Source organism: Anarhichas minor, unplaced genomic scaffold (assembly GCF_050575085.1).
Source record: "Anarhichas minor isolate MPS153535 unplaced genomic scaffold, ASM5057508v1 ptg000052l, whole genome shotgun sequence".
Lineage (NCBI taxonomy): Eukaryota > Metazoa > Chordata > Actinopteri > Perciformes > Anarhichadidae > Anarhichas > Anarhichas minor.
The window spans coordinates 1,644,856-1,672,651 of record NW_027466498.1 but is presented as its reverse complement, the minus strand read 5'-3'; the positions used below and the strand labels follow the sequence as shown (position 1 = coordinate 1,672,651).

At 42.3% G+C, this 27,796-nt stretch overlaps 1 protein-coding gene across 3 annotated transcripts in view; it reads left to right on the top strand.

The window, feature by feature from the left end:
• bcas3 (BCAS3 microtubule associated cell migration factor) overlaps positions 1–27,796 on the top strand; it is a 351,541-nt gene that overhangs the window by 101,926 nt on the left and 221,819 nt on the right. For all 3 annotated transcript variants that reach the window (XM_076075476.1, XM_076075477.1, XM_076075478.1), the window contains exons 17-22: positions 7,577–7,701; positions 8,342–8,507; positions 8,590–8,687; positions 18,229–18,329; positions 23,573–23,769; positions 25,913–26,010. In XM_076075476.1, coding sequence (XP_075931591.1) covers positions 7,577–7,701; positions 8,342–8,507; positions 8,590–8,687; positions 18,229–18,329; positions 23,573–23,769; positions 25,913–26,010 — 785 coding nt within the window. The remainder of the gene's footprint in view (positions 1–7,576; positions 7,702–8,341; positions 8,508–8,589; positions 8,688–18,228; positions 18,330–23,572; positions 23,770–25,912; positions 26,011–27,796) is intronic.

Below are 27,796 nucleotides of genomic sequence, written 5' to 3'. Positions count from 1 at the left end.
TCTGCAGTCTGTGCAGTCACTCCTCAAGTCGGACAAATCCCAAAGAGGGGCGTTTGTTATTTTCTCATCTTTTTATGCCTTTTTTTTTGCAAACCCTACAATTTTGTTTCTGTGTATGTAGAACTTCTGTAGTAGGGTGATTCAACATGTTGTGTTAAAGTCACTATGGTGCTAAAGCGAACAAAGAATTTATGGGTTCACATTTTAACACCTACATAAAAAGTGATGCTTTAGGTCTGTATTTGAGGTGGTAGTGCAGGGGACATATTGTAGGACTTGAGGGACATGCCATAGCACTTCTTGTCTGGTTGCCATGTGGTTTCTCTGTTGTCTGTCTTTTTCTTTCTCTCTGTTTAGACCCTCTGGGATGTAGTTCCAAAAATAATGCCTTCGTGTAAAACACGTTCACATTTTTTTACCACGCAAAGAAACCTTTCTCTGTTTCATGTGTGTTTGCATGCATTAATTGTTCCTAATGTTGTAATGTAATGTTGTTAACTGTGTTAAATGTAAAAATCAGCTTCTCTGTTTTGTTCATTTAACTAAATCATTTCATTTAAAGCTTCACTAATCATTTTGGTGTTATAGTAACGATGGGTCAAATCACTATGTATACTGTGAAAGAGGTCGCTCAGAGTGTGTATTATACGGCCCAGTCGGCTCTCATCCACCTGGTTTCTGTGTTCAGCAGAAAAGCACAGATTAGCTCTAATGACAACCCTTGTGTTCTGAATATCAACAAATGACCTTCTTATTTAAACTAAGCCTTACCTTTACAAGACCTCGGAGTCCCTGCCCACATCTCCAACTTTCTTCAACAATTTACAAAAAGTATGATGCTCACTGATGGCCGAAAAACGACCGAGCCAATCAGAGCTTGGGAGGCAAGACTAAGAATGGAGAAGTCACATGAACTCAAAAATGGCTAAATACAAGTTATTACCACAAGGAACCTTTAACTGTTATGAAACAGTCTCAATTGAATAATGATACCTTTATGTGGCTACATCAGTAAAACAAGACCATCAGTGAGAAGTTTGTATTATTCTATATAGTTATACCTAATACTTGTCATCGGGGCCACCGGGTCGGATTCCAGCGAAATCAGACAAACTCCTGCAGGTTCACCAGAAACCCCTTCAGCTCAGACTTCAGCTCAGACTTCAGCGGGGCTTCCGGCAGCGACCGGTCCTCTGAGGGGAGACCAAGATCTGGCTTCCCCTCCTCTTCCGGCCAGGAGAACGACTTAATCATATTTTAAGGCTGATAATCAGGAAATGGCTACTTTCACCCTTACATTTTGAGTTCAACTTCATCTTTTAATGCCCTTCACTGAGATTGAAACGTTAGAGGGCACAGCATCTTCCCATTCAAGGATCTTTGTCTTGCAGGGGGCTGAGGCCAAGTCTCTTTTCAACGCTGTCTCATGAAATCAGATGCTTACAAGCTTTTAAAAGAAGCCCCATTATGATAGAGTCACTTATGGGGAGATGATTGAGTGGCTCAGTGAAGTGAACTTTTCCCTTCCCGGCTCCCTGCTCTCCACCTCCTCCCTGTCTACTCCATTCACTTTAGAAAATGAATAGCATGTGCTGCCTTCCCCGAGTCTTGGGTTTCGTCTTTTGTTGTGGGCAGTCACTCATACTTTTTAATTGAAGCTTTTTTTTCTTTCTGTCTTCATCCACCTCCCGCTTAATCCAGGCCCTTAGTGATTTCAGAGCGTATATCTTTCAAAGGTACACATCATTAGCGTCGGAATCTTGACCCTCGCAATAACCGCCTTCTGCTAAAACTTCAGCTTGTTAGACCTATATTCTTTCTCTAACAGTGTATGTCTTGGGACATGAGCAATGACAGTCCATTCACCAATATCTGCTTACCCCGAGTTCAGCCCTCTTTCTTTTCCTTTTCCAGGGCACCGTGGACTGAATAATGCCTTCTCAAGTTTCCACTATTTGAAACAACTGATTTTGTGGTGTGAGACTCCAACCTTCTGACCAAATATATGGACTTTCACAAATGTATTTAATATTATTTGCACAGTCTGACTTTAATAAACGTACATGTCTAGTACGGCACACGTAGAGTATCGGGAATAGCAACAGGTAAAAGAAAATAGTCCTGGTTTCCACGGTGATGGCCACTCTCCAATGTTCACTGAGTCTCCGGTGGTTGTCATTAGTGCTGTGTGTTCGACACAGCCCCAAGGCTGCCTCTTTTCCAAGAGCTGTTGTAAAATAATAAATGTGACGTTGAAGGATGTGTCCTCCACATGACTGCCCTCTCTCTCTCTTCCTCTCTCTGTCTCTCTCTCCCTTCCTGGTTGCAGTCTTAATACCGGCTCCTTTTCTGATTTGAGTTCACCATATTGCCCAGAATCAGTACAACGGCAGCCGAGCAGCTCTTTTAGCACCGGATAGTCAGCTCAAGGGAGCTCTATCATATTTGTTGACTGCAAGGGCCCTGAGAACAAATGGAAGCTGCCACCGGGACTTCCATCCCCCCTCGGAGGCGCCTCGTGTTAGCCCCGGGCATAGTAATGCGAGGGGACTTTGATGGTTGATGTCGCAGATTGAATTATGCCCTTGAGGAAAAGCTATTAGCTCAGTCAAGAGTCCTCATTTGTTAAATTAAAAGTGGAAATGACATGAGTAGTCTTCAGTGGATTAAAGTTGCAAAGAAAATGGATTCTTCTCCCTCCTAAAGGGCAATCGTACAAAACAAAATGTTGTGGACAGAGAAAAAAAAAGATTTTCCGTTTGTTTAGTTACCCCCTCCCACAAAATCCCCTTTTAGTATATTTATTTATGTTTCACAATTTATTCCTATTGGGTTACTTTTTTCGGAACTTGGTGCCAGTCGCCGACTCACCCCCCCCCCACCATTGGTCCATTCCAAAAGCTGTTTGCTGCCCTACATATGGAGAGCAGCATTAGGCCCCTTCCTGCCGGCGCTGTGCCTCTCTTTGGTACGGGCAGAAACCTCAACACTTTTAAGCCCCTTCAAGTGAGATCAAGAGGAAAAGGATGATTTAAAACACAGATGAATAAACTTAAGTGGTCACTGAATCCAGAGGAGACGGGAACCGAGCTGTGATCTTGGGTCCTGTTGGCAGGCTCGACACTGGCTGAGGCCTCTTCAAAGACGCCCAAATCCAACTCACCAGCCATGAGACCCAGGGGGGGAGCCAGTAGCCTACTATAGCTTGCTATCACAGACTTACACGTATTGGTGCGTGTGTGATTATATACGTGTATGTACTTTGTTATAGTATATATACGTCGTGGTGTGTGAGGTCAGGCTACTCTAATGGCTCCAAATAATAATCTGTTCTGTGGCACTCAAACCATTTATGCTGATTTGTCATTATTCCCTCTAGAATACTATTTCAGATTTAAACAATGTTTTCACTTGATTTATTATTCAACTTCCATTTACGTCCAAAGTCAACATGACTATGAGGAGGTTAGAATATCTTCCAGTACACAGTGTTAGTCGCTCTGCGGTATATTTGTCAGCCTCAAGCTCTCACCCTCGAAAACCAACACCAGCCTGCTCTGAAATAGGATTTGTGTTTCCTGGGTTATTGAAACCAGTGAACCAAAGGCCCTTTGAGGGTTTAACATATTTTCCACCAATGGGAGAGATGGAACACCAGTGTTTTTTGGCAATTAAACACCTCACCAAAGAAGAACTTTAACTTTGCAGGACCACACAGCCAAAGTCTGGAATACTGTTTCTTCTCTTGAGCAGAGAACAAAAGTCATATGGTGTCACACATCCCTTGTGTATTCCCAAACCATTTACCTTTCTTCCAGAGAATTTTCACTTTAATGGATTACAATTCTTGGAAGTGTATACATATCTATAACGTTTTATGTCTTTGTTCATTTCTTTCCCATTGTATTTTCCTTTTAATTGTCCAGGATTGTTGAGGTTGAAAGGTAGAAAAGAGGGGACGTTCAGTGATGTAAACTCCCTCATAGCTAGCAGATAGTTAGCTGGACCTGTTTGTTAAATGCTTTGTCTTCTGAATGCACTGACAAACGAATAGGCCCGGGGAAGAGAAGGCAAGGGCACTCTGGAGTTAGCCAAAGCAATATCCTGAATGTGACTTTATCTCCCCCCCATCTTCCTCTCACAGACTGGGCTTACTGTGGATATTTGGCTATTCAGCCTTCTCCCCTTGACCCAGCACTAATAAATACAAGCTACGAAACTTGTATAGAGACCTTTCTTATGACTACCTTCTCCGCTTCCTATTTTCTGATCCCTCTTTCACATGGTGTTGGCCAAACTAAAACATCAACATCTCCTTGCATCCAGGGAGTCATTTATGAGGTGCTGACAGTCTGAAGGGGGGCAACAGAAAGAGAGTTTTACCAGCAGAAGCTAAGTTAGTTGGACTATTGGACACAACATCTACCCCTAAAAGCAATACTGTTGAACTACAGTCTTTCCTACATGTTGGAACATTGTTTTATTTAGTTTTACCCTCAGCTTTCTCAGCTATAGAGCAGTACTAACACTCATTACCCCCCAAAGACGTGAATGTTTTTCAATTCAATGAATTTTTGAATAATTTTACATCAATTTGAAAGCTGTGAACTTTTCCATATTCTCCAAATCCAAAAAGTAGATTCAGAAAATATTTTGTTTGAAAAAAACAAACAAAACTGTGACTAACAGTTCACTAATAGTTGTTCAAAAGGAGCATGACTTGATCATACTACTAATAATAGCCTCTAGCCTAGACCCTGAGTTCCCACATCCAGACCTCCAGGCACCCCTTCCTGCCCATTTTCTAGTTCTTTAGATTCTCTAGCACACCTGAACCAGCTGATGCTCATGCACTGATTCAACAGTAAGGGCTGGTGAGGTGCATCAGGTGTGTTCACAACATAACACAAGGAATATGTTGCTTACTACTATTCTTGTGTAATTGATTTTCTTTCCGCTGCCAGTACATTGATGACGATGACAGCAGTGTGAACGGTAGACGGGCTACCGCCAAAAGACTCGCATTTTATGGGTTCACTGTGTTTAGCAAATTAACATTTATAATAAAGGCATCGTATTCAAACAACTTCTTGTTCTGATTCATTTACTTTTTAAAAAACTAGTAGATGATTTCTTCTTATCGTCAATATTATGTATGCTTTCTACTTGAAGGGCATTCGATCTAGTTAACTAATTCATTTCCCATTCAGTGAGATTCACTGTACACCATTGTACCAGTGCTTACAGTGATCACTTTAAGCCAACCTTTGGCTGGCTAGTTGTGCCGGACATTATGTTTTGATGGTATATTGTACAGGAAACAAATCATATCACGTTAGTTCTCATTCCCCGTCTCATCCCGCGTGTCGGCTCTTCCAGATGCTTTCTGCGTAATCTTTTTTGTTTATACGGCTTAGACACGGCGCAAAAATGCTTAGGTGCTGCGCCAAAGCCGTATAATGTCTCGGAAAACCCTGAACAAAACGGAAAAAGTGCAGCTCTGCATCACTTTTTTTCTCTTTTAGTGAGTGTAGACAGCGGTGAGTGTGTTTCTTCCACACCAGTGTGGTTACAAAGGTCAAGATTAAGCATCCCTCTGGGAGTGTGTGACACCACCGTGAGTCTTCAAGCCCTTAGCCCACCTAATGCCTGATCTACTATGACCATGTTTTACTGTCCAGGTTGGTTATAAGGCCGGACAATAATACCAGACCTGGCTACTGTTCTCTGATCATTACCATATGGGGAGCACTATTGCAGCTGAAACCCCTTTCTGTGTCCGTTTCCTCTCAAACAGTCCTGACATGCTGAATAATCCCATGACTCCCAGTAAATTCTCTCCTGTGGCCAGCACAACGCAATGACGCCAGGGGAGGCAGCTTGGACACTGCTGTTGTGAGGTGTATGTCCCATTAAGTGATAAATATAGCATGTCATTATTTCAAATATCATTTAGATCGTGTGTATCTAGTAGGACTTAAATGTTTATTGGTCCCTACCATATGGAGGAGCAGGAATGTTATTGGAGTATACACAACTTACAAGTTTCTCAAAACAGTAAAGTAAAAATGGAGTTATACCTACTGTATATTAACCTTAAAAAAATAAAATAATAACCCTCACCCTAATACTATCGTGCAACACCAATCATTCACCCCTATCCACCAACTGGTAGGGGCATTTTAAGAAGTTAAGAAAACTGAAAATATGCACTATTACCGATCACATGACATTGTTCACCAGTGATGATGAACCGGCAGTGAACAAAGCTGAGGGAATATTGTGACTAGTTTGGCTGACCAGCCTGTGCACATTGTAACAATGGAAGCCAAATGTTGTGTTTCTTTTTGGTTGCAAACGGTCAGTTTGTTGTCTTTAAACACACTCAGTTACATGTTAGAGTACAGTTCCAGTTTAAGTGCACGTTAACAATAGCACAGTTACGAAACAGTACCAAGCCACATCAGTTGGGTGTTACAACGTAGCAGGTAAGCGATCAAATACAAACCAGGAAGCTCAGTCTGAAGGTTTATTTAACACAAAGAAACCACTGGGGGTAGTCATTTCAAGCCTGTACAGTACAACACCGGAACATTACAGAAACAATGTTACAGTGTCTCTTACATCTCATCGCCAACAACAATGTAGCACAAAGCTACAAGCTACATGCTACAGTCCACCTGGATAGTGCTCTTGTACATATTGTTGCTGGCAAATAAATACATCTGATCTCTTCATCATATTGCAACATGCTGCCCCGTAAGTTTAGCCAGGACCAACTTTTCTGCCACACTGGGTAACAGCTTTTATGGGACCTTCTGCAGAGGCATTCCCACTGCACCAACACTGTAGTTTACTTTACAGTTGGTGGACGTATTACTGGCGACCAAGTGCAGTGTTGACGTTGGTGCAATTTGGACTTGCCAAACCAAGCAATTGGCTTTCTCCGAACGGGATGGCAGCCCGAATGGCCACGCCCCGAGTGAAAAGGCCTATTGTCTTCTTCTACTTGGACACCCTGTCTCAATACGGTCCTTTTCAGAGAGGAAGTTACCTAGAAAGGGGGGAAATAATTCTGAATATTTCATATTTGTGTCAGAGCTAAATTAATTTTCTCATTTTCTGCTACTAAGGTGAATGTTGTATTTATTTATTTTTTTTCAATTTCCCATGTTTGGCCTTTGCATGCAAAGCACTTCTATAAAGTTTATGTTTATCGTTAGAGATGTCGCTGTGTAATTACCATTTACATTTCTTGTGTTATACTGTTGAAAATCATCACTTCTTCTAAATCAGATTCTGGTTATCACTCATGGAACAACCACTTACAGATTTTGGTCTCAAAGGTGCTACATATTTCATGTAGTTCACATTTTGTGCCACTAGTCTTAATTCTGACAAAACGGTAATTTGCTATACGTCTTTCTCATTTGGTTACAGGATTTAACCCGCTCAATCACAAGTCATTTGGGTTTGATATATTAAAGTTCAAACACCACACAGAGCACCTTTGAGAAAACACTCTGCAGTACAGTTTTTAACTTGTGTCAACGTTGTTCTCTTTTCCCTCCTGAAGCAAAGCTAAGCCGCCGCCTCAGATCTCCCCTAGCAAGTCCAGTGGAGGAGAGTTCTGTGTGGCCGCCATCTTTGCCTCGCCTCGCTCCTGGTTCATCACCAACCCTAACATGAAGAGAGAGAAAGGTTAGACCATGGCCTTGGATACTTTTTGTATTTTTCTAGAGTCAATTGACCTCATGCAACAACATTTTCAAATTCCTATTCATTTCTTTTATCTTTTGTACGTTGGGCCAGAATGAGTGTACCATTTCAAATTCAGCAAAGACGCCTAACTTGAGATAACTGACTAAATGAAGTGTTAAACATTAGCAATATCACCTGTGCGAAAATGAGCATTGAAAATTGAGAATTGTAAATTACAATAATTAAGGCCCCAATAACACCATATTAGGCTACGCATCCTGCCCCACATGTCCTCTTTTGAAGTCCTGCTATCAGAGATTCATAGGAAGGAACGTCTGAACATTTTAACAGCATCAGCAACTGAATAAATTGACCTGCAAAGGCCATGTTCTCCTAAATGACTTATACAAGCCACTTAAGAAGGAGCCTGTTGTACGAGTGGTTCTTCCATGAGGCCCAAGTCCAAACACGTCTTCCCAAAAGTCAATACCAAATTCCGTATGGATACAACATCTTGAAAAACGTTTAAACTGTCTGCATTTTCTCCCTCATTATTAGTAATGCATGTTTCAATAATGATTTTAAGTAGCGGCTGCAGCAGTATTTTTCCTTATTGTCTTGTTTTACGTCCCATTCACAGATCAGGGCAGGCAGTCTGTTGTCGACTCGCTGTACATCATCAGTTGCTATGGTAACTTGGTGGAGCATGTCCTGGAGCCACGGCCAATTAGCACTGCTCAAAAGATTAGTGATGACACACCTTTGGAGCTCAGCACCTGTCCAAGGGCCTGCTGGACTCTAGCCAGGTAACACTTTGTCGACCACTCGATCCTTGAAAAAGTGCCTCTTATGCAGTCGGTCTCATAGTTGATTTGTCTTTTGGAGCAGGACTCCACAATGGAATGAGCTGCAGCCACCCTTCAACTCCAACCACCCCTTGGTGTTGGCCTCAGACCTGGTGCAGTACTATCAGTATCTTCTGGCTGGTAAGCGTCAAACAAATCATTCTTCATGTGTTCATTGGTTTACACAAACAAGCCCATTTACGTTATCAAGTTGTGTTCAAATAGAATGCAAAGTAACATTCAGGGATGTATATGTTAATGTATAAATACATAACAAGTCAGTGGAAGAAATAGAGGCCAATACAAATCAATACAGATTTGCTTTAGGCAGCTCAAATGGATGTGTTTGAGTTGTCAGCTCATTGGCATTTTGATAAAGAAGGAAACATTATGATCAGTTCAGAATTGATTTTGATTAGTTTCCATACCGTATGACAACAATATACAGGCTCAGGGCAGTTTTACAAATTCAAACCCACTGTGTGTTGAGCTTAACAATTTGTGGTAATAATAAAAATGACAGCAGCATGGCAGACAGCAGTATACACTGCCTGGGAACCAGACAAATCTGTGACTTCATGTTTTATTTGGCAGTTGTGTCTGGTCCCCCTTTTGGACAAATTTCCAGCAGCCTAAGATATGACGGACCAATCACAAGCGTTTATCCAATGTGGGGGGTGTTTGAGACAATGATGATGCAATACTGATATTTAAAATCAGCTGAGTTATGTTTTAACCGATATCAAGTTGCCTGACATCGCCAGACCAAATCACAAATACTCCATGCCAGATCATTTTCTGTTGATCCGTGCTAGGTTACATGTTTCTTTGCTCTAGTTCAGTGGTTCTTAACCTTATTGGAGGTACTGAACCCTGCGAGCTTCATCAGTGCATTCACCGAACCCTTCGTAATTCGAAAAATAAAATATGATTTCTTCAAAACATAGGTATATATTGTATTAGTGCACAAAATGAACCATGCATCAGTTGCACACAAAATCACTGTGTGCAAAGAACAAAACCAACAAAACATGAATTTCACACAAAAACATAACTCAATGAATATTTACTGCAAATTAATGTGACTTTTGCTGTTGCCTTTCAGATACAAGTTCAGAAATGCGCGGCTTCACCTTGGCAACTGCCACTCTCATATTATTTTCGCAGCAAAGTCTGTTCCTTTTCTTAGTTTTCATGTCCACCATCCTCGAAAAGGATTGCTCACAAAGATACGTTGTAACAAACGGTGTGAGTTTGTTACATCTCCCTAAAAACAGTACCGTTTCCGCCATCCACCATTGAACTAACCACTAGTTCTGCTTTATACTTGTTGTGGAAGTCCCTCAAACGTCGGACAATCAAACGCCCCCGTGTCTGGGTTCATAATATTTTCCGTAGTCGCACAACTGCGTCTGAATGACGGCCGCTTCCATCGTCATTCGCGCAGCCCGGTGGAAATTCGCGTCATTCGCAACCATTCGCGTCTGTGCATTGACTTTACATGTAAACTACCTCGCAGTGTGTGTCTGCCGAACCCCACCGATCAAGTGAGCCGCCGCTTTAAAAATGAATGACCGTCTATTCCTTAAGGTGCGTTCACACGAGCGCCCCGTTCGGTGTGAACGCAGCATAAGTTTTAGCTTTCTCCGTGCTTTTTGGGCTACCCAAGCCACCGTAGGGCTATCCAAGCCACCGTATCGTTATGCTGCGTTCACACCGAACGGGGCGCTCGGTGTGAACGCACCTTAGAATAGACGGTCATTAATTTTTAAAGCGGCGGCTCACTTGACCGCAGTGTGTGTCTGCCGAACCCCTGAGAGTGACTCATCGAACCCCTGGGGTTCGATCGAACCCAGGTTAAGAACCACTGGTCTAGTTGGTCTAAGCAATTGTGTCCAGAGGCATCTTGGCCTATACGTGCATTGATAACTCGCCTTGAGACTACAAACAAATTGAGAGGTCTGGCGATGTCAAGCTAGTATACTGCTACTCGCAACCCCACCAATCAGAATTTGGGTCACTGAAAGTCAGAATGAAAGCATACAGTCTACCTCAGTTTTCACCGAGGTTGTCAAATGTATCTTCAAGCAAAAATGTGATCAAAATGATTTGAAAGATGCTATCATCAAAAAAGAAAATCCCACATCTAGTTGCTTTAAGAGGCCTTGAATATTTAACAAAGTAAGGACAGTGTAGAAAGAAACGTTTACATTTTAGATAAATCAACCATTTCAGCAAAATATTCTTCCAGTTTTTGATTTTCCTCGGCTTTTTCTTTTGTGCTCTATTCTGCGCTCATTGACTGGTAATGCCAAAATGTTACGCTAAAGAGTTTTTTCTTTAATCCTAATACACCAATGTCAAATCAGCTAGTAGTATTATTATCAGTAATATTATTTGCAAAAAAATTGATTTGCTTCAAAAGGGGCAAATACACCAATGGCATCAATACCGTTTCTACACTGCATGTACTATGTGGTTTATAACACGTACCCATCAAAATATCTCTAACATATAGTTGTGTGTATGTTTTGGTTGCACAGGCTAACGCAGCCATGTTCTTTACTGTATGCACCATTAGTCAAGGGGGTGACCCCTATTCCCTGCTGATTTTCCATGTTGACTGTGTTGAAAGCCAGTCCTCAGCCTCTTATTGGTGCCACATGCTGAGAAGAGACTTCTCCAGTCAGCAGCCATAACATGTCCTTTCTCAAAAACTTGGGTAAAAGATACTTCCACTATTTCTACCATTTCATATCTTCTGAGCCCTGTCAGAAGTCATTCCTGTTCTTCTGTTTGGGGCTTCACCTAGAATCCTTCATTTGCCGGCCACACTACATGCCGGCTTCAGGGCATGCTAGCACAACGCTTTAAGATGTCGCACTCAGACCAATTAGCTGACACCCTAAACTCTCTCTAATTCAATAACAAGTACAGAGCAGTGAGCACTTTAGGTTGCCCTCTGAAAGGCCAATTCGCAAAAGCGCAGAGTGCACACGGATGGCCACACACGGAATCAATCCACCCCCTGGAACAGGCTGGCGTTTTGAGCTCACTCCATAATTATAAACACACAAAATCTGTAATTAGCTCATGTGGCTGCTCCAGGGCAAGTGGTAGCTGCGTTTACCCTAATCTCTCTACTCGTCTCCGTTGACTTCTGCAGTGCTCCAGGTCTAACTGGTAGGATATTTTCCCAAATTAGTGCTAATGGTCTCTCCTAGTGTCAGCGCGATGAGGACACGTTGGAGTGACGGGCATGCGCCTCAGCTTATTCCTCCATTCTCTCTGCCAGCATGGGCAGTGGAACTGGCTGCATAATGAGAGAGATTCATTGCATTAACATTTACATCCAATTAACAATATCCAGATAACACTGCCGCGTCTCTTTATTCCCCAAACCAACCAAGTGTGAACCAATGCGAGGTCATGACGCTATAAACATAATTGTTCAGCCCTCTACCCACTACGTGTGCTCCTGCCATTTTCCCTCCGGGTCAACGTCCTAGACACCACCAACACCGGCCGAGTTGCTTTTGGAGTGCAACCTTCCACTTCTGCGCTTTTCACTCGAGCACAAACTCTCCACATCCTCTTTCTCAGCATGAGTCCCCTTGCCAGCCCTCTCTTTCCTCCAGGGCTTGGCAGCACAACAGAGAAGTGATCCAGGAGAAAGAGTCGATTTGACCTCAGGATGAATTACAGCGCAGCCATACGCCCCTTGTCCAGTTGCCTCTCGCAGAGCGTCTGCAACTTGCCGCTACGGATGAAACTGAAAAGACACACGGTTCTTACATGCAGAACAAATTGTGCCATCTAGGTCTGATTTACATTGCCAGTACAACAATCACAAGAGAGAACAAGTAGCGAGAGAGGAAATGAGACGAGAAGGTTTTTGCTATGAGACAAGAAACAGAAGCACTGGGGCGCTCCATTAGCTCACCTAGTTGGCTGCATGTCGCCCCCTCTCTCTCCACTTTCCTGACTATCACTATCAAATGAAGGCAAAAATAAGTAATCTTTCAGAAACAGAAGTACCGAAAGAGTCAAAGAATGAGGGTAAGGAATCTAGATAAATATCCCCCGTAGCTAATTGGCTAACTAACAGATTTTGTCTCTAAAAATGTGACACAAGGCGGAGAGGTGGCAGCGCTTGATTGGCAGGCCATGGTTTCTGGTCTCGTGGCTCTATATTGGATGTCCCAGGCTGATTAAAAATGCAGTATGCAGGGAAAGGAATAGGAAGGGGAGAGGAAGGGCCGGGGTCAGGCCAGACCGGAGCCTCCAGGACGGGATGATAAAAGGCAGCAGTGGCGCCACTTCATGGTCACTATCTCCACCTGTCCATCTGTAGCAGCTACTGGCAGCACTCAGCCTCGCAGAGGACAGCAACATGCAGCACTGCCCTGGAGAGATAAGGAAGAAAGAGACACACACTATACAGTATACTCGCAAATAGAGGAGATGCTGTAGTGTGATCTGCCTTCATAAAAGCAGTCTGGATCCAAGTTGTTAGTGTTTTGGGAATCCTCTATCTATAGCTGAGGTGGAATCACAGGATTCCTGTCTGTGTCTCCAAAAGTACTCATTTGTCTCATCGGCAAGTGTGTGAATGGGTCTTTTTTTTCTTTTTGGCCAGAGGTGTTAGAGCTGGGTAATAACAGAAGGACTACTCTAATCCCTAGCATAACAGCGTCTATACTTTGATGAATGTGAGGTTTTCACACCCTCATTAGCTACATTCAGACTTTTTATTCGGAGTGAGGTTTTTTTCGGGGTGATATTTACCTAGCTGCCCGCAGTATGTTTTCCAACACCTCTTTCCCCTGGCCGCAGAGTTGCTCTGAAGCAAACAATCCGGTGAATAATTTACCACCTGGATATCTGGCTGGCTCCTTTGAGCCTGGCAATGACGGCAGCAGCAGAGGCTATGCTTTTTGGCCGCGGCCCTCCCCTCCCTACCTGTCATATAATGTGCTAATTGTGGAGACTGACTGACTGGCTGGCTCGGCCACTCTCTTGGGACTTTGAGGCCCATGACAGGCCAGCCACAGTAGCCTCGTCAATAGATCTAATTGCTCCGAGAGAGGGGCCAGAGTGAAGGCCTTGGAGCATCAGGCGTTTGGTAAAGAGAAACCATGGCGCCATGACTGGGTCAGTAATCAAAGAGAGGCAGAGAAAGGATGGGGTAAGTGTAGCGCTGGCTGAATGAAGGAACTGTCAGTCAAATACGCCTTGAATGATATATAATGACTAAGCTATCCTAGTCTGTCAGTGTGCCAGCACCTATCTGCCAGAGTACTACTCAGAAGAGGAAAGCAAGAAGAGAGGAAAGTGAGAAGAGAGACAGGTGGAGCAGTCGAGAGGGAGCCGAGCAAGTGAAATGTCTGGCAGCTAAGTGTGGCAGGTCAAAGTAGAGAGAGGAAAAATAAAAGACCAACAAAATGAATCTTTAAGAAAAACCAATGAAAGAGATAAAGGTGAACAGAGCGGCCGGCCCAGACAAGCCGGCTGTCCTCTGTCCACCGTGCAGCCAGCTCTCTAGATCTATCAGATTGTTAGCACCTTATCTAGCCCTGGAGATCGGCCTGTCCGGCCCCTGGCCCACGGCCCCATGAGGTCGGGCTACATCAATACCTAGGCAGCCTTTGTTCTTGTTCTGACTCCCTGCTTCACTGCTTTGGCTAACAGGCCACTGGCTACCAGCCTTCAGCACAGCAAAACACCACCCTCTCCACAGTCAATAGAGACTGTGACACACACAAATCAGTTCCTCTGCAATGGAGGGACTTTTTCTGCTTATGTGGGTATGCAAGCTCATAATCATCAGGGTTGTTAATGAAGAAACACACCAAAAACAATTGAATCATCCAACTCGTTAACAAGAAAGTTATTATTGTGAGTTATCTGGAAATCATGTTTCATGAATTACAGTTTAAGCTTACCTTTGATGTCAACAATCATAAGCAAATAGCATGTGAGTCATGGCCGATTGATCATTTTCATTTTATTTTTCTGCCTTTAGCTTATAATTACATAGTCATTTCTTTCTTTTTTATGATTTGTAATAGAGACACATTCAGAAAATGCAGTCACAGGCAAAACATCATATAACACAGAAGTAGACTTCGCTCATCCCTCAACCCCCATAGATATATCATAATGTAGAACGTTTTCAGGAAAATCAATAGATGTTGATGGATAAAATAAGCAGACGAGACTCTCTGTTTTTTGGCTTATCAAGCAGATTAAATGCCAAAGACATGCATGTGCTTCATCACATTAATGCAAAATGTATATAGAAATATGACCATACAGCAACCTTGCCTATTGATTCAAAAGGCTGCAAACAAGGAGCCCAGAGGTATTAGAGGCAGAGATAGCAGGATATGAATGGATGGAAAAAGCTCTGACGGTAAAGTAATGTATATATTTTCTCACTACATATCGTCATATTATCATAACCCAATGTCAACGACTTATTTTGACATTAACATTAATGGCTTTTTGTATGAATAGCTTATTTCCTCAATGCTGATCCCATGTTTCCATTTTCTTCGTCTTCCTTTTGCAGCAAACACATTTTGCATCAGCAGGTACTAGTAAGGCCAGGACTTATGCACTTCTCCATGGGTTAGCAATGGTACAGTGTGTTTGGTCCGCAGAAGGCTGAGAGTCAGCACATGTAGCAACATGACACAGGGTCATTGTCGGCATTGAGTAACATATACAAGCATGCGTTTCTGGTATAGCGTATAATTTAACCATCATGCCATGCTAAAGCTGAGTTCCTTTGGAAATTGAACAACAATATATAACTGGAGCCGCTAAGGCATTTTTATTGGTCAAATATTCTGTGGCGTATTGAATTGATGCACTACCTTCCCCATTACTCTTTGATCATTTCTAAGTAATGCCTTCATGCTTTGCTTATTCTGTGGTATTTCTTTAAACCCATCAAAACACGGCCATTTCTACGGTGCATTCAGACTCCTTTCTTGAGTGCAGTGCAATAAGTTTGCACTTACAAAATGTTGTCTGTGAAATTGCATTGACGTTCTGTCTCTGAAGAGCCAGTAATGAGCATTATAAAAGCAGAAGGCCAAGTGTCTGGCTATCCGGACACTAAGATGGGTAGATATGACTGTAACTGCTGGGGTCAGTCTGGCTCCTGACATGCACACACGCACACACACACACACACACACACACACACACACACACACACACAAGAAAGGTTGTGTCTTTGCTTGACCTGTGGGGATGACCACTAGCTCCCCACACCGGAGCCTGGCTGTGACTCTGGCCATTGAAAGCCCCCCTCCCCACTGGAAACCTGATCCAGCCAGTCCACCAACTGCTTCAGAACATCAATAATTAATTAGGGAACAGTTATTGGCCCCAAGGGTCAGAGAGAGAGAGAGAGAGAGAGAGAGAGAGAGAAGGAAGGAGAGAGAAGGGGAGGTAGTGGGAGTAAGGGCAGGGGTAAGAACTGGGGGAGTTGTGATTTAGTTTAATAAGTAACACAACACAGGCTTTGTTCTTCTCTCTTCCATTTTAAAACGACACGAGGACGCTTCTGTGTCCCTCTCTCTGCTCTTCAAAATTACAAAAAGAAATACGAAAAACAAGCACATCCATCTTTCCAAAGAAATAGTCCCTGTGAGAATTTGCTGTTGAGCTTTTACTGACATTTGTTTTTCTGTGCTGTGAGGACCACAAACTGATTTCCATTTGCCCCTTTCATTTGTTTTATTGTAGTGGAGACAGAACTGTCAGAGATAGACACATGACACTAACGCTTTAAGAAGTCTAAACAATGTCTTACGACACATTTGATACAACTATTTACTTCTACGGTATGGCTTGACAGTAGGAGATTGTTTTGGCCACATTGTCACAACTTTGTTCACAGACATATTGCGCATTCTATTTTAGTCGTTTGTCGTATTTAAACTTGAGTCATTTGACAGAAAATCAATCAGCAATTTTGGAATTGAGTAATCATGTAAGTAATGAAGAAAAGAAGTCCAAAGTCGACAGGTTCCAGCTTCTATAATGTGAGGATTTAGCTTTATATCAGTGCCAATTGAATATTTTGGGGTTTTGGACTGTTGGTCAGACAACACAAACAGTTGTAAAACAAGAAATTATGCTTGGTTTTTTCTCATGTCACTTTTAGATTTAACAATTAATCAACAGATCCACTGATAATACAACTAATTCTTCGTCATTTTTAATGCAAAAAGGTATGTGATGGTTGGATTAGAGAAGTTTGTTTTTAGGCCCTATATAATTAACCAGGATACTGAGATGGACATTATATTTCAATGTCCAGTCAAGGAGCAGGCTGTGAGATATTGTTATTGATAAAGTCTTCCCGTTAAATAAATGATTTGATAACTCCTCCCCCTGTCCTCCTGTGTGTCCCATGTCACTCTCTGATGTCTTTACTGTGGAAATTGATTTGACAAGTCACACTTTTCTTTTACAAGATTGTCTACAAGTTAAGTTGTGTTTTTTTATTTTGTATTGACACTGTGTGTAGTGCATCTATCTCTCTTGGTTTCTGTAGGTGGTGCTTTTTTCTCTGGTGGCTGCTCACTCTGCCTACCCAGTCCTGTCAAACCTGTTCTTTATTTGTTCAACTTCAATTATACACACAGCGATCACTACTTCAGAAGCAGCTGTAAGAACTGTGCAGACCTCATACTTTATAAGGGGAAAGTGTGTGTCGGGGTGAGGTGGGGGTGGCTGTTGGTAAGACAAAGTATCAAACACCAAACTACCTTCATCAGGGGTGTATGAACACCTGCCACTTGTGTGAGACTGTGTGTGTGTGTGTGTGTGTGTGGACAGAGACAGGAGCACCTCCTGTGCTCCAGATGTGGACTTGACAAGTTTATTAGCCATTCCTGTGTTAAACAAACCCCATCCCAGAGACAGAGAAAGGACTGATTCTACACATTAGGCCTCATTCTCCACGCCTGCTTATTCAAGCCTGCAAGAGCCCCATCTGTCTCTGGGTCTCTCTGTCTCTGTCACCCTCTCTCTCTCTCTCTCTTTATAGCACACACACATGCCACACAGTTTCTCTCTCACACACTCCACTGTACACTCTATTTTTCACACACACTGTCACGCACCTATATTATATGAGAGAAAGAAAAACATGGGATTTCTGTTTTAGATGGACTGTTATATCTGCCCATGGCATTAACAATGCCATGGGCATTAACAATGCCATGGGCATTAACAATGCCATGGGCAGTCATCACATGTAAGAGCTGATATTTGAGCACAAAATAACTGCTGGGACTGACTTCAGCCGACATATATCGGTATCAGCTGTCAAAGTCCGTAACACACTTTAGTGAACTAGTTGTCAGTAATGATTTTCTTTCACAGGCTAATGTATGTAAATAGTTAATGGCAATATGTAATTCCCTACTTTGCTGCCCCAGACTGCTTCAATTGACTGATATTCCTCTGTGATGGCTTTACACTTTGAAAGATAATCATTATGTAGAAATTAAACATTAAATACTTTCACTTTAGAGATTTTGAAAACTAGATAATCAAATAGATATTGAACATTGGGACACAATATTGCAAGCTTCAAAATATCAAATGTCATTATTGTCATGCCATCATATAATTGCGTGTGTTTGTGTTTCCTTAGCGATGCCCCCAGGAAGTCCAGGCCCGATCACCCGCCACGAGTCGTCAGACAGCCTGGCATCAGACCACAGTGGGCAGGAGGATGAGGAGTGGCTCTCTCAGGTCAGACCTCTTAACCAACATTACAGTTACGTTGAGTTAGTCTGTGTCAAGCAGACAAATGAGTGACCTTACCTGACTATCCTTGAGATCACACCCAGAGTTCGGTTGCTGTGGTCTCATGGCTTACTTTGTTGTTTTGGCAAAAAGAATAATTCTGATTCCATAAAACAATATTAAAAGTTTGACCGTGAGTGTGCTTTTTTTTATATCAAGGCTTATTCTACAACACAGGGTTGCACAACAAAATGAAAGTTGTAGTCCCTTTATGCTACACAAGAAAAACCAAAAATATATACATTTTTTTATGATGGAGTAGAGGATGAGTTAAGGTGTCTCACACCCTGAGGAAAGAAGCTGCTCTGTCGTCTGGTGGTACAGCAGTGGATACCTCTGTATCTCTTGCCAGACTGCAGCAGGGTGAACAGGCTGCCGCCGGGGTGAGTATAGTCTTTTAATACCCTTTGGGCTCTGCGCAGGCACCTCACCTCACCAATCCCATGATGCTCTGTAGATGAGTATCACTGATGTTCTGGGTGGTTTTAATCACTCACTGTGGAGCCCTCCAGTCCTGGGCCGTGCACCTGTCATTCCTGTTTGTAATGTTTCCTTTCAGGATGCTTTCTATTGCTCCTCTGTAAAAGGTGATGTGTTTATTTACCTATGTCGTTAAAGTCACCCAGCTGGTACCTCCACAAAGTGTTGTCCCAGTAAATGTTTATTTATTAGGGCCCAACACATAGTCAAAGAGCGGTGTAATGAGGGCTGAGCACATGTATGTGTGAATAATGGGCACTGACTGTGAGCAGCCAGTGATCGGAGAGCTTCTTGAACTTTGGGTGTTAACTTAAGGCCACGCTTCTAATAGGCTTGTTGCTCAGATAGGTATATCCATATGAAATACAGGCATTTTTCCATCTCAATTATGACAGCTGGTTAGTAAGAGAATTCCCAATTCTGACCAAATAGACCAAGTAACTCAAAACATTAACGTTAAGACTTTTGAAGCAAACAGCTGTTTTTTTAGCAGGGACTTACCGTGCTTCCATCCAAGGGGAAATGTTTGCTGTTTAATTTAAGATTAAAGCAGCTCTAATCAATATTTTACATAAATGAAGATCGAAAAGTCTATTAGAAAAATCTGTAGTTTGCAGCGATGAGCCCACAGATTGTGGATCATCACCCTCAGTTGTATAGGTTTTTTAAGCCTCTTCGGCCTCTTCTTCATTATTGCGGTGTTTTGTCTCCAACTCCTCTCTCATTAGAGTTTTATCCAACTGCAGCAGAAGCTGTCAGCTGGAAAAGCTCTCATAAACCCACTGGGAAGTATCTTCCCAACACTAAACAGCAGGCAGACAAATTAAGAGATGAGCTGGTGAACATAGTGGAGCATTTAGCAGCTATAGGCTCGCTATAGACTATTTCACAAATTACATTTGTCCAAATGAATGCTTATGTTACCCTGTGTCAGGCTACTGTTTGCTAACACACTAGCCAACCACTTTATACAGTTGGCCTGTTCCACTGCCCCCAATTTGCCAAACTGCATTGATTGCAGGTGTAAGGCATTATCTGGATTTTGAAAACTTTTACATTTTGGGAAGACAAATTTGCATTGTTACCAAGTGAAAAGTAGGCCTGATGATATAAACTTCAAATACCCGATCTGTCACTGCAAGGATTCTGTCTTCAATGTATTCTACCTTTACATTCGCTTCTCTATTTATATTTACACAAGTATTTGGAACTTAATTATTTGGACTCATACACATTTACTCTTCTCGCTCAGTTTACATTACATTACAGTCATTTAGCAGACACTTTTATCCAAAGCGTCTTACAATAAGTGTATTCAACAGAGGTATTCAAGAGAACTACTAGCCACCAGAAGTCATAAGTGCATCTCCTTTTTTAAACAAGCATCTAAGAGCATAAACCAGAGCAAAAGTACAGTGCAGAAACAAACTAATATGAATACAATGAGTGCTAAGTGGAAGGCTCAGTTTAAGTTTAAGAAGACTACGCACTTTGTGGCTTCTTCCTAATCACAAAAAGCATCCTACATTGTGCTGAAATGTTCACAGTATTTGTTCAGGCCATGTTAAGAAGACCCAGAACGCACACCCTGGTCTTTTCAGCTTGGTTAACCCTCAATGCACTCATCTCTGGTGTCGGCAGGTAACCCACTACATTTTCACCATCAATAATTCCACTGCATGCATAATTGATTGGTTAAAATGCACCCCACTTAGCTTGCAGAGGCCCTCGTCCATATCAGCCATGATAGCTTGCCAGGAGCAAAACTATCCATTGCACTAACCTAGATTTTTGGCAACTTCCTGTCAGAGCAGTGGTAGTGATGTGTTCCTCAGTGGTTGGAGATGTAACAGTACAGCTCTTTATACCTGGCTTAGCGTGTACCTAAGATGGTGTGGTACCAGTTCTTGAGAAACATCTCAGACTATCAATGGCTTTAGGATGAAAGTACCAAAGCAAAATAAAACAAAGGTTTATAGACCAGGTAGACAGGGTAGTTTCCCAATCCTCCAAATGTTTTGGAAAGATTAGGACATATCAAGCACTAGAGCTTGGAGGATTGTGAAATGCTGAATACATATCGGCTATGTTGAATTAGAGTCTGAGTACTGCCTTGTGGATTTCATTAAATAATATCAGTGGCCTTCATTAGATTATCAGCAGGCATTTTGGCGTTGAGTTGGGATTTAGGATTGATTGGCTATCCCCTAATGAAATGTGAGGTTTTCTTCCATGTCACTGCTTCAGCTTGCTGTGACATTGTGCCATTTACTGCCTGTCATTGTTAGTTGCTCTTCAGCTGGCTGTCAGTGGACAACGGAACCTCTTGTCCTTACACCTCCAGACCACCTCAGGTTTAACATCTGTCAATTTTGATGTACTGGAAAGGATGTGACGTAGCTCAGAGCAGTTGATGGATGGTAAACTTGGTCAAGGTTCTGTCCTAATACATGCGTTCTAGGACGCTATAGGCATGACGACGACACAGCAGCATTTGTCCCTTCATTGTTAACGTGTAAAGTATTAAACTAATTGATGGCTTGTGCTGCTGCATATCAGTTTTAAAATATCAACCATCAAGCCATAACACAAGTCGATGAAAATGATAATATTGCACACAGTGAAGGACTCCCAAAAATGTACTGATGCATCGTTGTTGTGACCTATGGTGCCAGTTGGCTACAGGTTGTAGGAATATTGTGAGACAATGGAATCAGTTGCACCACTCTTGTAACACTTGTAACACTGGCTAGAACTTGTGTCCGTCCAGTGCAGCAAGTTATGATTTGTTATAACAAGAATATCAGGATGTTAAGACCTGTTTGAAAACATGCCCATTCTTGGACTGCATTAACCACAGTGTACTGCTTACTATAAGTATTACAGCCCTAATACATACTGCCACAGCCTAACAACATAATGCCTACGTGCTTTTCAGATTGTTTAACAACTTCTGAAATCACCAAATATTACATAGCCAAGAGTTTGACATTCATTTTTTGTGTGCTGTTTTTTCACCCCACCTTTGAGTATCGCTTCCAAAACAGGAATAGACTTCTTTTTTTTTTAAACATAGTCGGACGACCCTTCGTACAACCTAATTAATTTGAAGCATGCAGAGACCTTTCCAGTCATTGGACCACTCAGCTAAAACCAATGCATGCACCTGGCAAAGGCAGTAATGGTAAATATGAGGCAACATGTCATCGGCTCTGTTCGTTGAGATTACAGGGGAGGGGGTTTATGGTTGACACTGGACTGTAACATCTGGGACTTCCATCCTACTGCAAAGAGAACCCACTGGCAGTTGTCCAGTTATGCGGCTGGGCGTGACATTGATGGTGTTAACTGGCAAAGCAGACACACACACACACACACACAAAAAGTTACAATCATCCTACTTCCTTCTGTGGCCTAATTTGCACAGCTGTGACAGACTTCCTACATCTAAGCCTGTATATGCATACATGTGTATAGACCCAGAAGAATTAAGAGAGTGTAAGCTCTCACTCTTGTCTGAGATGTTGGCACCTGGCAGCCAGAGATGGAGCGAGACTGAGCTGAGTTCTGGGCAGAGGTGAGAGACTAACACGTACAAAGTAAAGATAATGAAATGTGAACAGTGAGACACCAAGTGGCGTGTTAAGTGCTGCAGGGAGATGAAAAGTCAGAGTTAGCGTGGGAGAGCAGTGAAAAGTGGGAGTGTAAGGCAGGAGATGGTTAGTCAGTACATTCAAGGCAAAGAGGAGATAGAGAATGGAGCAGGCAGTAATAGTCCGAAGTTTGAGTCACCCACTGCGTATCCCTCTCTTATCCTACTTTCAGCCAGCATGAGTGCCACTCAGCTCAGGGGCCCCTGGACTGCCTGCCATGCCAGCGCCGTCTTATTCTCCCAGTAGGCCTCACCTCAGCCTCGCTGCCATGCTTTTGCTAGTGTCACACTTTTATTAGCCCTCTGGGAAGGCTTCCCATCATGCCGCCAGCACTCCCAGCAAACACAAGACCCTGACGACTTCTGACAACATCCTCAGACTTTTTAGTGGTGCAAGAGTACAGCGAGCTTTTAGTTGGATGTCATGTAACAGAGTTCATGTGAGTACTGTATAGGGTGAGTATTGGTGGATAGATTGACACCAAACCACCATGTCAAATCCACTCAGGGTGACTCCTCAGGATTACTTCCAGGACTATATCCTTGACTAACTGCCAATGGATTAGTAGAGGAAAGTATGTTTAAGAGAGATGCAGATGTGTTTTGGGTGGAAATGTATGTCTGTTTGTCGTTTCGACGGGCAGTCCTCCAGTTTGATAACTTAACGCACCAGATGGCTTGTTTACACACTGGACAGAGCCGTCATTGGAAACAGTTCGGAAAATGACTGGCACATTCCAAAAGTACCTGGTGATTGGATGAACCACCTGTCAATAAAAATCTTGATGAAGCCGGTCCGGAGAAGAGCAAAGACATCTTTTCCATGGAGAAAAGCCTTCAGTGTCATTCTTTGCTCTGCTTTCAATGGAGAAATGCTCTCCAGTTCAGATATAACTGAAGCTGCCAGTCACAGGACGCTCACTGGTCCGGTCACTAACGCATTACTTGAAGCCTTTTTTTGTGATACAGTATGTGATCCTGTGATTCTTGCGTGATTTCATGATCACAATACATATTTCTCTCCTTTTCTTACTAACCTTTACCATTGTATTCTCAGGTGGAAATTGTGACCCATACAGGGCCTCATCGGCGACTGTGGATGGGCCCCCAGTTCCAGTTTAAGACCCTTCACCCTTCAGGCCAGACCACAGTCATCTCCTCCTCATCCTCAGTGCTTCAGTCCCAGGGCCCCACTGATGTCCAACAGCCACTGTTGGACTTTGACACAGACGACTTGGACCTACACAGCCTGAGGTACTTAGAAAATATCAGTTAGAATACACCGTCGTAAAAATCTTGGTTTAGAGAAGCATTAGCATAAATGTTGATGTACAAACGAGCACACCCTATAGCAGGCATGGGCAAACTACGGCCCGCGGGCCGGATACGACTCGTTGGGCGTTTTAATCCGGCCCGTCAAATATTGGTACAAAATTGTCCATACTATAATAAAGACTAGGGCTGGGCAGTATACCGGGTTTTTTTCCCGTATGATATGAATTCTTCACACACCATTATACTGGTGCATATCCGAAACAACTGCTGTCTGCTTTCAACAGGCAGCTAAATGTATTCTGTGCTGCTATTACACAGCGGTCAGCGCTAGTTCTCTTATATGTATTGAGAGGGATCCCTAGTCATGGTCATAACTTTATAACACAACAATTAACAACCCACAACTAACGCTCTTTAACAGAGAAAAACACAACAGCACACAACAGTCTGTGACACATAAACAATTTGTAACACTAATAATTGTACATTTATAAAATTTCACCGCCGAACTGCATGCTGGGTACAGCTCGCGAGCGAGCCTGCTTGCTAGCACAACAGTCTGCTGGGAGAGGCTCGTCGCTCCACTTACGTTACATTAAAGAACCGGAGATGCACCGATAGAGTTTGACGCATATGCAACGCTGATTACCGTAATATGTGTGGTATTTGTTATAAATGTACATTGGTGCAAAGAGGGTGATAAGAAGCTGTACAGGGAGGGGTTTAGGACCCAGGGGAATGTAGGTGAAGGAAACAGGAAGAGACGGAAGACACGCCACACAAACAGCTGTTCACCGCTTCAGACCAGTGATTCTCAACTGGTGGTTCGTGGCGGACCCGTTTTCAGTGGGTCGCGGGCCTTTGCTTTATGCAGCGGAGTTATTCACGCTCCTTTCCAGCATTTACGGCACTTGTTCAGCGGTGCAGGAAAAACACCGACCAATGCGTTGTAAATCACGTCACGTGATGCAGTTTAGCCAATAAAATAAGGGTATTCTGATACGTTTCCTGACGCCAGTGAGATGTACCCACACCGTGACACAGGGGGGAGAGACAAGGAAAGACATTACAGAGCAGACCTCTGATAATGTTAGATGTGACAGTCAAACATTTGTATGATCCGGTCAAAGAATCGAACTGCTAAAAAGACCACAGTCATTAACCTTTACACTAAAAACACTGTGTCAAAAATGACTGCTTAATGAGTAAGTGCACGATAAAATATGCATTAATGCGATAAAAAAATAAATACTGTGTAAGATCCCAGCTAACTGATGCACACCTCAGATCTGTTCTGAGAATTGCCGCAACCAAACTGACACCAAACGTTGACGCACTGGTTAAAAAGGGTGACCAACAACACTGTACCCACTGAAATTAAATGTACTTGTAATTTATATTAGTTCACACAAACACTCCATTCATCTGCTACTGGCCCGGCCCGTCTGTCAAATTTTAAAACTCAATGTGGCCCCCAAACCAAAAAGTTTGCCCACCCCTGCTCTATAGTAATCAAAGCCTTTATACATGATGACATTAACATGTTTTTATATTATATGTACTTCTGACAGTAGAGTAAGTCACTATACACCTATATAAAGTCAAGGAAAATAAATAATACCATGAAACCGCCAGAATCTTAAAAAATACCATGATACACATTTTTGGTCATACCGCTCAGCACTAGTACAAATACACACTATGTTATCAGTCTAAATAAGAAAATATCCTTTTAGCAAAGGGGTTTGCAAAAATATACTATTTATTTTTTTTATACAAAAAAGGTTTACCAGAAATTATCCTTACAAGAGCATGTACAAGAATACTGTTGTCATAATCGTATATTTCCCCACAATTATCACTCAAGTGTAGGCATCACTAAAACAACAATCTCAGAACCCATCGGCTGTGGGTTTGAAGACTGATTAGCCTTTGGGGCCAAGGGGCTATGTCTGGGGTTCCGGTTCCGGAAGCCAAGACTTCCTCTTCCATATGCTGCTCATTGTTTGTCAATCATATTATAGAAACTTCAGATACAATACTGGAGTTGAGAAGTAGCCAGTTTTAAAGCTAATTTTAACCCCAAAAAATAACAAAATGTACATATACTGAATGTGTGCAGAATCCAGCCGGTACGTTCAGAGCCAGTCAGCATGCCCGGCTCATCACGGCTGGTGGCAGATCGTAGAGGGCAGTCCAACCTCATGGACACAGGATCAGGTAGGAATCTTTTTGGCTTCTCTCTGCTGTATTTGAATACAACCTCATTACATTGCTTCCTCTATTTCATCCTTCTCCTACCTGTTTCAATTAGATGTAGTTCATTCTACTCCATCTACCTTACTGCAGTCTCTTATTGTCTGAAGCTGGTGTATCCCATTAATCACAATGTGGTGCTGTCTACGTGGTCCATGTTTAGGTATATCTACATTCACAGTCAACACGACACATTTTCAAAACAAGACAGTGTCTAAGACACTAGTAGCAGGTAGCAGTCGATGCCGTTCTTTTCCTACTTGACATTTACACTTCCTGTATTGACCTCTCTCAACCACGTCGACTGACAACTGAAGTCTCAGTGTTACAATACTGTTTAATGAGGCAATGGAAAAGAAAACTAAATTGTCTAAATGTGCCTGATTACAGTTAATAATAATAAATAATGATACATTTTATTTGTATAGCGCTTTAAAAGGTACTCAAAGACACTTTACATGGTAAAAACAGAAACAATAGAAGATGACATCATAATAGTAAGGAACAACACGATAAAAAGTACGATGATGTACGAGTTGTACCATCTTACCTGCTTCACATGTTCTAACCCCCCATGTTCTTCCCTGATTGGAAGGACTTAAGTTTCCTTGGGAAAGGGATGTAGAGGGAGTGACATTGTAAAGACTTTAAAACTGCAAATGTTGTCATCATCAAATCTTCGACAATGTTTTCCCATCTGAGAGGTCGTTAAGAGATGTGATGAATGACTTGTTTCGAGGTTGTAGCTAAAGGAAGTCTGCTCCGCTGAAATCACAGCGCAGACGAAAAATATGAGTCAACTCTAAAATAGTTCAAAAATTACATTTTTGCTTTTCAGCTATAATTACCTTATTATTCACTCTGTTATTTAATACTCAGTCCTCTTGCTTTGTATAATGCTGATATCTTATTAGTCATCATGATATCTACTAAGGACCTCGTATTGGGAATACTAATCTGTGTGGGAAATCTCACAATTCCTGTTGTGTGCTCATTTGCCCTGTGTCAGCGAAAGGTTGTTAAAATGTACACTAACATCCCAGCGTCACACAACATCCTCCAACATGTGTAATTTGTCATAATTGTATCAAACATGCTTGATAATACATTAGCAGTGTTCCTACTTAGAAATGAACGTTTGTATTGGAAAACAATAATCTATAATTATAATTCATTCATATCCTGAGCATATTACTGCCTGCTCTAACTACTATTTCATGTACTCTGTTGACAACCTGAGTTCAATGGTAAAGGGTTTTCCCTTGCTGTTGTCTAACACCAGCAAAATCGCATCCGAGTGGATTATAAGTAATCAGTCTTTTAGCCATTCAGCAGCTTTGCTGTGTCCCACCATGCACAGCTGTGAGTGTTGCACCGCATCCATGTTGTTTTCCTTCCTATCGTTGTGTGCTTGGTGCCCTTATTCTGTAATTAGATAGACTGCGATTGTTTGAATAGGCCTGTAAAGTCTATCAGCCATCGAATACGATTGATTTAGTTTCAAGTGATTTTGATGTCCCTCTACATGTCTCCTTTAATCTGGTTACGATGTTAGGCTAATCCAATCACACACAGATGAGAGGATTTCCCCTTCAAAATATGTCTTTTACTCTCAAAGTATAATGCTGTTACATGGGTCTTGTGAGTGTGCGTGTTTGTATGTGTGTGTGTGTGTATGTGTGTGGGGATTATGCCTGGTATTTGCTGCCAGTGTGGGTGAGGGAACCATCACTTATTGCGTGACATTATA